We start from the raw sequence: 9,485 nt of genomic DNA on the forward strand, positions 1-9,485 counted from the left end.
CACGTGACTCAACTCCAAAATCATTGGAAACGTTTGCATCAGCCTCACAGGTCACATCCACCTCCATCACCTCAGAGACTTTCTTACCACATCAGCAAAGGATTTTTTATGTTATCAGGAGAGTGCTTTTTGGTCGAAATAATATTTTGTAAATTAAGTCCTATACACATGGTATGGTCAGTGGGGAAGGATTTGGAGCAAGAAGATGAGTCTAGAGAGTAGGAGGGTTTTGTGAATTTGAAATCATAAACATGCACGCAAGCAAGAGCAATCAAGTCAAGCATCATAAGCACATAATTTTTTTAATTAGTCCTAATTTTTTAGCTATGTTGACTTAGTCAGAAGAGGCAAAATGCAGCGTGTGATAGAAATGTTAAGTAAAATTACCATGTCACAATTTCCTCATCATCCAAGGTATTTACCATATATACCGAACAAAAATATGTACACAAACCCCCGAAGAAATGTATGTATATATATGTGTGTGTGTGTGTGTGTTCATTTATTTTTGTACACCAAAGGAAAATCAAAACAAAATCATCTAGTACAAACGGAAGGATGGAAAACCGAAGGAAACCAACATAACAAGCATGTTGTCACCTCTAGACAAGAAAGACGACGATACGACAAAACAATACAATAAAAAAGGACAATTAAATTTTGCCCCTAGTTGGAACTTACCCATGGGGTTTGCCTTTACTTTCCGACTCTACTCCGTTTGGCCCTTAGGTTTTCCTCCTAGGTCACCCGAATGCCCTTTGTTGGTTGACCAATACTTTAGAAATTCACAAAAAATTTGTATGAAGTCGTAAAAAATACAAGAAAGATATCAAAATGTTCAAAAAAAACTTTAGTGGATTTCATTTGCATTCAAGACAAAAGTACTGTTTGAACTCCCTTAGGTTATTGGTGTTATTAACATTATCAAATATAAAAGGGTATAAATAATATTTTCTTCATGAATAAAATGATATGTACATATAGGTGATGTTTTCTAAACATTCTGATATTATTTGCACTTTCCTGAGTTCATATGAATTCGTATGAGAATTTCTAAAATAATGGTTAAAGTCGTTTAAAATTCATAAAGAATTCATATGAACTCAGAAAAATGCATATAAGATATTAGTATGTCCAGGAAACATCACCTATATGTGCATGCCATATTTATTCATGCAAGATGTATTGTTTATACCCTTTTAGGTTTCATAATGTTCATGACATCAATAACCATGGACGGTTTAAATAGCAATTTTGTCTTGAATGCAAATGGCATGCACATAGAACCTCAAATGATCACCATGACATGGTGAACTAGTTTTGACCCAAGCAGTAACTATCAATTGAAGAACAATGATGTCTCTTTTTATCATGTTCTAGCTACTTTTTTTTTACTTTTCCAAGATATACCCAGAAAGATAACAGAAGGAATACATAAAATAGTTAGCACAACGCTACTTTTTGCATATGATACGATTTTAATGAGCATATATCGCGATATTAATATTATATGCTTATTTTTTACGTGTCATGGGGAAGGATCTCCATGAGATGCCCATTTAATCATATCCATGCAAAGCGTTTATAAATGATAAAAAGTACTCCCTCCGCTCCTAAATATTTGTTTTTTTAAAGATTTCACTACGGATTACATATGGACGTATATAGACATAATTTAGAGTGTAAGTTCACTCATTTTGTTCTGTATGTAGTTCGTAGTTGAATCTTTTAAAAGACAAATATTTACGAACGGAGAGAGTAATAACTATCTACCATCTATTTTCTGTGGAAACAATGAAAACGGTAGGACGTCTTTTATTGCCCGTTACGTTTCTAAAAACTTTGGTACAAAAGATATAAATTATTTGTGTTTATCGATACGGTATGTGTTGGATCCAGCCTGTATAAGAAGCTTAGTTCGGGAACTTTACCATGGCACAATTTTCTCACCATTAACATGTATTTACAACATCATTACCACTAGAAAGAATGAGGACAATAATGAACACACTAAAATCATAAAATCAAAATATCAACATCTATACAACTGCCATTTTTTCACGCCTATTTGTTATGCAACGGAATTCGATTTCCATTATTATATGATAAGCTAGTTACCTATAATAGAACAGAATCCATTAGTTTATTTTTACACGCATATAGAACCGAGTTGATCACCATGACAATGAACTAATTTTAAACCGAACAAAGATATACAACTACCAATGAGACAAAATGATAGTTGGCTGCCAAGTATCAATGTTTTTTGCTACAACAATGTACCTATTTTTACTATGCTTTGCATACTCAAGGAACATATACAAGCTAGGAAATTATTTTCCCATCAAGTATCCATAGAAAAGAAACCCATTAGTCATCACAATGCTACCCGACTCTAAGATACGATTTTAATGCACATATATTCGGATATTAATAATATATACTTATTATAATCTTTATGCGTAACCACCAAGGATCATCATGATATGCCCATTTAATCGCATTCATGCAAAAGCCATTATGGGTGACAACAAACATCGACTATCTACCATTTATTTTCCGTAAAAACAGTGGAAACGGTAGGACGCCTTTTATTGCCCGTTACATCTCCAGAAGCTTCGTGCTACAAAAAATACAAAATATTTGCTTTTGTCAACACTGTGCTGGATCCAGCCATATATACATATATGCCAAATAAAGCTTTCGGTAACTTTACCGCATCACATTTTTCTCACCATACATATTTTGACATAAATATGTATATACACCCCGTAAAAATGCAAATACATATTTTTTGTGTTTTATATACAACAGAAGATAAGGAAAACAAATGAAAACAATATATACAGTACAAAAGCAAGGATAGAAAACCAATTTCAATATTTGTTATACACTACTAGTAGTACTATAATAAAACCAACGCAATAACCTCTCTGCCTTCTCCATCCGTCCTCCGTTTCTTCTCCTTCTCCCTTCCCTCGATAAATACGCAAATACTTATTTTTCTCTCTCTCATATTCAACTCCCTTCTCCACCTCGTCGGCGTCCTCCTCCTCTTCTTCGATCTCTCCTCCCATTTCAACGCTCAGGGGAGTGGCGGCGGGTAGAAAGTCCCTGCTTTTGCGCCTCCGCAGCATGCGGCGCTAGCTGCGCTGGGGCCCCACGCCATGCAGAGCGGGCCCGCATCGCCGACCCCGCCGGAGGACACACCGATGGCGGCGGCGGCGGCGGCGGCGGTGGCCGAGGTGGAGGTGATGGAGGAGGCTGACGGGGAGCAGGCGAAGGAGGATGCTGTGAAGGTGGCGGAGCCGCAGCCGGAGAGGGGAGTGAAGAGGGGGCGGGGGCGACCGCGGCGGCGGCCCGTGGCCGTGGATGGGAGCGGGGTGGTGATGGTGAAGCGGGAGCAGCTCGCGCGCTGCATGACGTGCAAGCTCTGCCACCGCCTGCTCCGCGAGGCCACCACCATCTCCGAGTGCCTCCACACATGTGAGTACCCCGCTCCACCGCCGCACCTAGTACGCCGCCGGCGATAGCATCGAAGGCATAAATCCTTACGAAGATTTTTTCCCGCGGCGTCGAGCATTGCGGCGGCGATTCGACGCGTTCTTGATTCTCGCGGCTCCGGATTTGGCCATCGGCGACGTCGGTTTTGGTCGCGTCGAGCTCGCCATTCCCTGATCCGGGAATGCCGTATTGCCATCCCCTAATGGTTCTTGCATTGTTCATTGTTCTTGCGTGCCTTGGATTCTGCCGTTATACTCGTGTCGCGGGTGCGCCTCTGGATTGCACGTCAATCTGGGGGACTCGTTCCTCGTGTTCTTGCGTTCCGTAACCTCTATGCTTCTAGATTCAATCTGCGCTTCAACAGATGCATTTACGTTGATTTGCTATCTTTGTGCAAATATGTCAATTGCTTTGGTGTGTATAATCTTGTTTAGATAGTTGTTTAGTTCCCCAGTGCTACTTATCCATGATGTTATAGTAACTTGGCGTGCTCTGGTCTGAGATAGCATCTAGCTCGAGTTCGTGATTTATACTAATGCTGTAAGAGATTGGAATGATGGCCTGTAACATTGTAAGATTTAGCCTATTATTTTTGTTTTGCACGTGGGGTTCTTGCAATGTTGGCCTGTAATTGGTGGAACAGCACACATTGTTTTCGGGTCCTCAATGTGGAGTCATCGTTGTGTAAATAGTTTCAAGCTATCTAATTATTACGCATTGCATCAGTTAAGTAAATGTAGTTGTTCATATCGTGTGTGCCCTTGAGATATTGTGAAACTTGATTTGTTTCTGGCGTTTGTAATTACTTCATTTTCACTTTGGCTAGATGTTAGGAGTGAAATTGTTATCTCTTGGGCAGATGATTCAAGCTTTAAATCCATGCAGTAAAATGATACAGGAACCTGATCTATCACATAGTCACATCTGTTGCTATGCTTTTTTCCTTTTACTTGATTTTTCTTAGGGTGTGAGTATCACTTGGGATCTGTCTCCTTGTTGTAACATCTCTTATGGCTGCACCACCATTTTATCTAGCCAATTGTAGCCTTGTTCTAAAATAAGCTCTGTTTCTTGTTTTGTTTTGAGATTGGCATGTTTGCATGTCAAGTAAATAACAGTTCCATATTGGTTGATAGAAATAGTATCTCCATTTTTACTTCTGATGAATGAAAAAAGTGCACATCCTGTTGCTTTGCTTAAATCTGCAGGATACAAGAGTTTACTAATGTTTCTTCTGTCCAGTTTTTTGTTCTAAAAACATTGTTGATGATATTTTTGTCGATCAACCTCCTTTGTTTAATTGTAACAGTTTTGGGGAATTTTATGCTATATGGCCAATGCTAGAGTCAGGTTTCCATTCATTTGCATGCATGATTTTCTTCTATGATGTACACACACTTCAGAGCATTCTTTGTGTTCTCCATAGAAATGAATTTTAATGCTGCAGTTTCTTTACCCCTTTCTAATGAAGCACCAATGCTATGAAATCCACACATCTTGAGTCCTCACTATTTTGAACTTTTTTCTTGGCATTATGCAGTTTGTAGAAAGTGTATCTATAAGAAGCTTAATGATGAAGAGCTTGACCATTGTCCAGTATGTAAAATTGACCTTGGCTGCGCTCCAGTTGAGAAGCTTAGGTATTCTTCTCCTGATCTTATATTTTTGGGTGGGAGATACTGTACGCAGTTAAATTTTTGTTCTGTTAGACTGTTTCCTTTGCCAAATGTTCTTGTACATCTTTCAGTATCATAATGCCGCTAAGTTCTCTTGATTTATTACTGTTAGCATCGATTTCCATTGGATAAAAAGATGTCAGACTTAAATTTTGATCTTGAAACATCGGACAGATAGTTGAAATTAACCACAGACTGAAGGTAGTCAATAGCAGTAGAAGCGTAGAAAATCAGAAAATCTGCAGTATAAACGGCTTACCCAGCTTCCTGAATAAGCTGGAATATATGTATGTTACCCCTGCATAATAGGAGCGTCCTTTCCAATGAACTGTACATCTGCAATTTGGTGAACTTTCTTATATGATGTTAGAAATATACTTCCGTCTGAGGTTCGTACTACGACAATTCATTGTGGAACAGAATATTCCACTAAGCATGATATAAAAATTACCTATAAATATATGTATCCACAGTTGACCTCTAGTGTTCTTATCTGGCAGCATTTTGTGTTTTCAATAGTCAACTGGTACCATTTTAAGTGCCACTAATACCAAAACTTTGCTGTCGTTATACCTCTGTTTCAAGACCTTTTCTGAAGCATTTGTTTATGGTGAAAACCATTTATATTGATCTGTGTACTGGCAAAATGTAACTCTGTCTGTAGTAATGAGTTGCTTTTCGTGTAAGATGCTACTGCTGTTTGCATAGTTTATTTTTCTGGTTTTGCTTCTTGTGAGGTCATTTTTATATTTTTTTAAATAGAATTCTATAGGGATCAATGAGATCGAGTATGTAATGTTTACTGACTTTAAATTGAGTATCTGTTTCCCTCATTTCCTGCTAGGATAGGCACTTTATCATGTAGCCCTTCTGAATTGGGGGATTTTTATTATTGTGAATGCTATTTTACATTCTAAAGTTGTGCCTTTTCTTCTATTCATTTCTGATATCTTGATTTCAGAGCCGATCACAATAAACAAGACGTGAGGTCAAAAATATTTCCTTTAAAAAGAAATAAGATCGATGCTAAAGAATCTCCAGTTTCACTGCCTATTAAAAGGAAAGAGAGGTCTATCTCTTCATTGGTGGTTGATACACCTCGAATAACAACGGGTTTGACTGGGCGCCGAACAAGAGCCGTTACTAGGAAGGCTGCGGCTGCATTACGTGGCCTTGGTCCTATCCTTGATCCTGTAGAAAGGGATAATGGCAGCGCCAATAAGCATCCTGATAATTTAAGCTTGCTGGACAGCTTGAGCAAAGTGCCTCAAACAAGAAGGAAGGTAAAAAAGACTGTAGCATCCTGACCGAATCATGTGCTGTTACATATTTTTTTCTCTTACTTTGCAGTTGTGTTTTTGCATGAGCTACGTAGATTCTGTTCATCTTCTCATCAGTAGCAGTGATTTGAGGTTATTATTTGCAGGCATCATCGATTGCAGACACGTCAAGTCATAACTCTAATAAAGATAAAGCAGGTGATGATAAGGACTTGGATAAGGCAGATCTCTGGAAACCTCTAAACTGTCTTGTAGAGGCTGCAAGCAAAACAAAGTCCTTCAGGTCATGTTCATCTGTTAAGGGAGATCAGCCCAATGGATCTCCTAGTAGTGAACAGGCTAGCAGAGAGAAGCCTGTGGAGAATCTACGGAAGACCAGATTTCAAGATGACAAGAAAGATGCTCCACAGTCAGTAGTGCTTAAAAAGAAAGGGCCTGGCCGGACGAAGAATGCAACTTCTGTTGCTGCAGCTATCCAGAAGGACCAGTATAGTACGGCACTAAACCCTGTATGGTTCTCATTGATTGCCTCGTTTGAGCAGTAAGTCATGATTATAGTATCAATTATCTTCAATTCAGTGAAAGCATTATCTTAGGTGTCCCCCACCTCCCCCTTGATCTTCTGTCATTCAAATATTTTCAGGAAAGGTGACCCACCCTTGCCACAGATACCTGCCCATTTTTTGAGAATAAAGTAAGCTCATGTTCCTCAGTTCTGCTGCAGATGATATTATCTATCACAACAGTTCTTTAAATCCACGTTTCATATGGATGTTCTTGGCACTTAGGTATTAACTTTTATGGTATGTTTCTAATGGAATAGCATGAAAGCTGTAAAATAGTAAGGAAATGATGCTAATAACTTGGATAGAAGAAAACTATGTCCAGAGATACTATGCCATGGTCTTAGGCGATAGTACGCTGCAACTATGCATTCACTTGCAAAATCTTAGTTAGTTCCAGTTTCAAAGTATATATCCTTGCAGTGGAAATTGGTGATCAGTTCATAATTGTGGATTTTGTCTAGCTCATAGATTTGGAGATAAGCATATCTGCACATCTAAGCGTTCCTTTATGGTTTTGTAGTAATGCAGTTGTCACAAATCATAAGCTTGTTCAGTTGTTCTTTGCCACCTCCTGATCACTTTAGTCCGTTTGTCCAATGCGTAAGTAACTTGGCTGAGGAGTCAAGTGAAGTTCAAAATTTTCTCCTGTAAATACACATCTAACATTTTTGGCATATAATAAAGTAAAATAAAACAAAATAGAAAATACAGTCAACTTACATAGCTTGATTGTTAGCTTAGTCTCTCCACTTGTAGGTGCGGTCACTTACATTTTTATTGTTGCAATCAGCAGTTTCTTATGTTATGTTTCAGCTATACATCTTTCAGTTTTCTCGGTCATGGTTAATGTATTTTCTAATGATAGAGATGGAAGTATAGCCGCATCATCCATCCAAAGGTACATTATGCAGAAGCTCAGTCTTGGAAGTGAGTCTGAGGTGAGAGTTCTACCTTTTACAGTATTGTTGGTTTATTTTTCGCCCTTTGCTTAATGTTTTACCAGTTGTCCAAAACTATGAGCGTAATTTGTAGAAGAACACACATTTTTCGAAAGTGGAATCAGTGTAGATATTGGGTCGCTCTTAAAAGTAGAAGTTTCATCTTAGAAGTAGAAGTCCAAACTCACCTGATGTTTACCTGCATTTCTTATCACTTTACTGCTGCTAGCTATCCATCTTAAGTCTATTCTTCTCGAGTCCAGAACCACAGCTTGTCTGAACAGTACCTGATCTTGGTGTTTACAGGTTGAACTGAGCTGCTGTGGGCAGTCAATAAACCCTATACAACCTGTGCACAACCTGATGGATAGGTGGCTGAGGGTTGGCCCGTCGCGCCATTTGCAGACGTCGGTTGGCTCCTCTGGGGGAGACTATGTGATGGTGATAACTTATGGGCGGCCAAAGTCTTGAGCGCACCATGCTGCTCCAGGCGATCTCCTGATGCGCAAGGAGGGTTGCGCCTTGCCTTGGGAAGAGGTCCTCGACAGATAAAAGGGTTCTCTCCCTGTCGACATATACTGAAAAGAATGTGGCTGGCTCGGTCTGCAGCCAGCCCACCTTGTTGGTCTTGATCTGATGCTGTTGGATTCTCTCTCAGGGTTTATTTGTTGTTCCCCTAGTTCGGTTCATACCCTTGTTATATACAGATGAAATTTGTTGTTGTTTGAAACTGTGCGAAAGTTGACTGAGGCTTGAGGCTGGATAGAGTGATGATATGTTTCTCAACCTTCGCGTGGAAGGGGTGAATGGTGGGCTGTATGAAATTTTTGCTGCACCGGAGCGTCATGCCAATGGCTGATGGTTTAGTTTGATTTGCGCCTCGTCGCTTCCACTGGAGTATTATTCATTTGCAGTAATAGGTCCGATTTATATCTCGATTGGAAATCAGAAGCCAAAGAATTTGAGAAGTGCTGTTCTGTTCCTGGGTGCATATGCACCTGATATGAACAGTAGTTTATTAAAAAAAGATTAAACATTTTGAAAGTTTCTGACTTTTTTAGATAATCATTGTTGAATGTTTTACTAACATGCAAAATTATGTGATGAAAAAACAATTGTGGAGGTTTGGATAGAAAATATAATCAATGTTCCGAAGTGCTTTTTAAAAAGTTGCTCTTTTTGGAACATTGTTTTTTTTGTTCTTTTGTCGAGAAATGTGATGAGACAATGATTGCCCCACAAGTCGGGATGAGACTCCGAATGAAAAAAATGAGAGAAAAGAGAGAATGGACATTGCTATTACCTTTTTTCTCATACTTGTGGTTAGAAAAAGCACCATGATATATATATATATATATATATATATATATATATATATATATATATATATATATATATATAGTCTCATGATTTGCGGAAACTGCGTTTGGAGCTCGGCCTCCATAGAGGCCTTTAAATTTGAAATACAATTTTCATGAAAATTCATATTTTTTACATTTCAAAAAATTCTAAAAAAATACA

General features: G+C 38.7%; 1 protein-coding gene across 1 annotated transcript; it reads left to right on the top strand.

The window, feature by feature from the left end:
• The first annotated feature begins 2,990 nt into the window (after positions 1 to 2,990).
• On the top strand, positions 2,991 to 8,836 carry LOC123395896 (E3 ubiquitin protein ligase DRIP2-like). Its single transcript, XM_045090923.1, has 7 exons — positions 2,991 to 3,486; positions 5,045 to 5,144; positions 6,142 to 6,463; positions 6,607 to 7,001; positions 7,104 to 7,154; positions 7,892 to 7,964; positions 8,271 to 8,836. Exons 1-7 carry the CDS (start codon positions 3,168 to 3,170, stop codon positions 8,433 to 8,435), a joined length of 1,425 nt encoding a protein of 474 aa, XP_044946858.1. The 5' UTR covers positions 2,991 to 3,167; the 3' UTR covers positions 8,436 to 8,836.
• Positions 8,837 to 9,485: the final 649 nt, after the last annotated feature.

This window comes from Hordeum vulgare, chromosome 5H (genome assembly GCF_904849725.1).
Source record: "Hordeum vulgare subsp. vulgare chromosome 5H, MorexV3_pseudomolecules_assembly, whole genome shotgun sequence".
Lineage (NCBI taxonomy): Eukaryota > Viridiplantae > Streptophyta > Magnoliopsida > Poales > Poaceae > Hordeum > Hordeum vulgare.

What these genes read in the sequence shown, in the direction of transcription:
- LOC123395896 (XM_045090923.1), top strand. Translation starts at nt 3,168, where the DNA reads ATGCAGAGCGGGCCCGCATCGCCGACCCCGCCGGAGGACACACCGATG. An exon ending in TTGATTGCCTCGTTTGAGCA is followed by an intron (nt 7,002 to 7,103) that starts GTAAGTCATGAT and finishes AAATATTTTCAG; the next exon opens with GAAAGGTGACCCACCCTTGC. An exon ending in GTCTTGGAAGTGAGTCTGAG is followed by an intron (nt 7,965 to 8,270) that starts GTGAGAGTTCTA and finishes TGGTGTTTACAG; the next exon opens with GTTGAACTGAGCTGCTGTGG.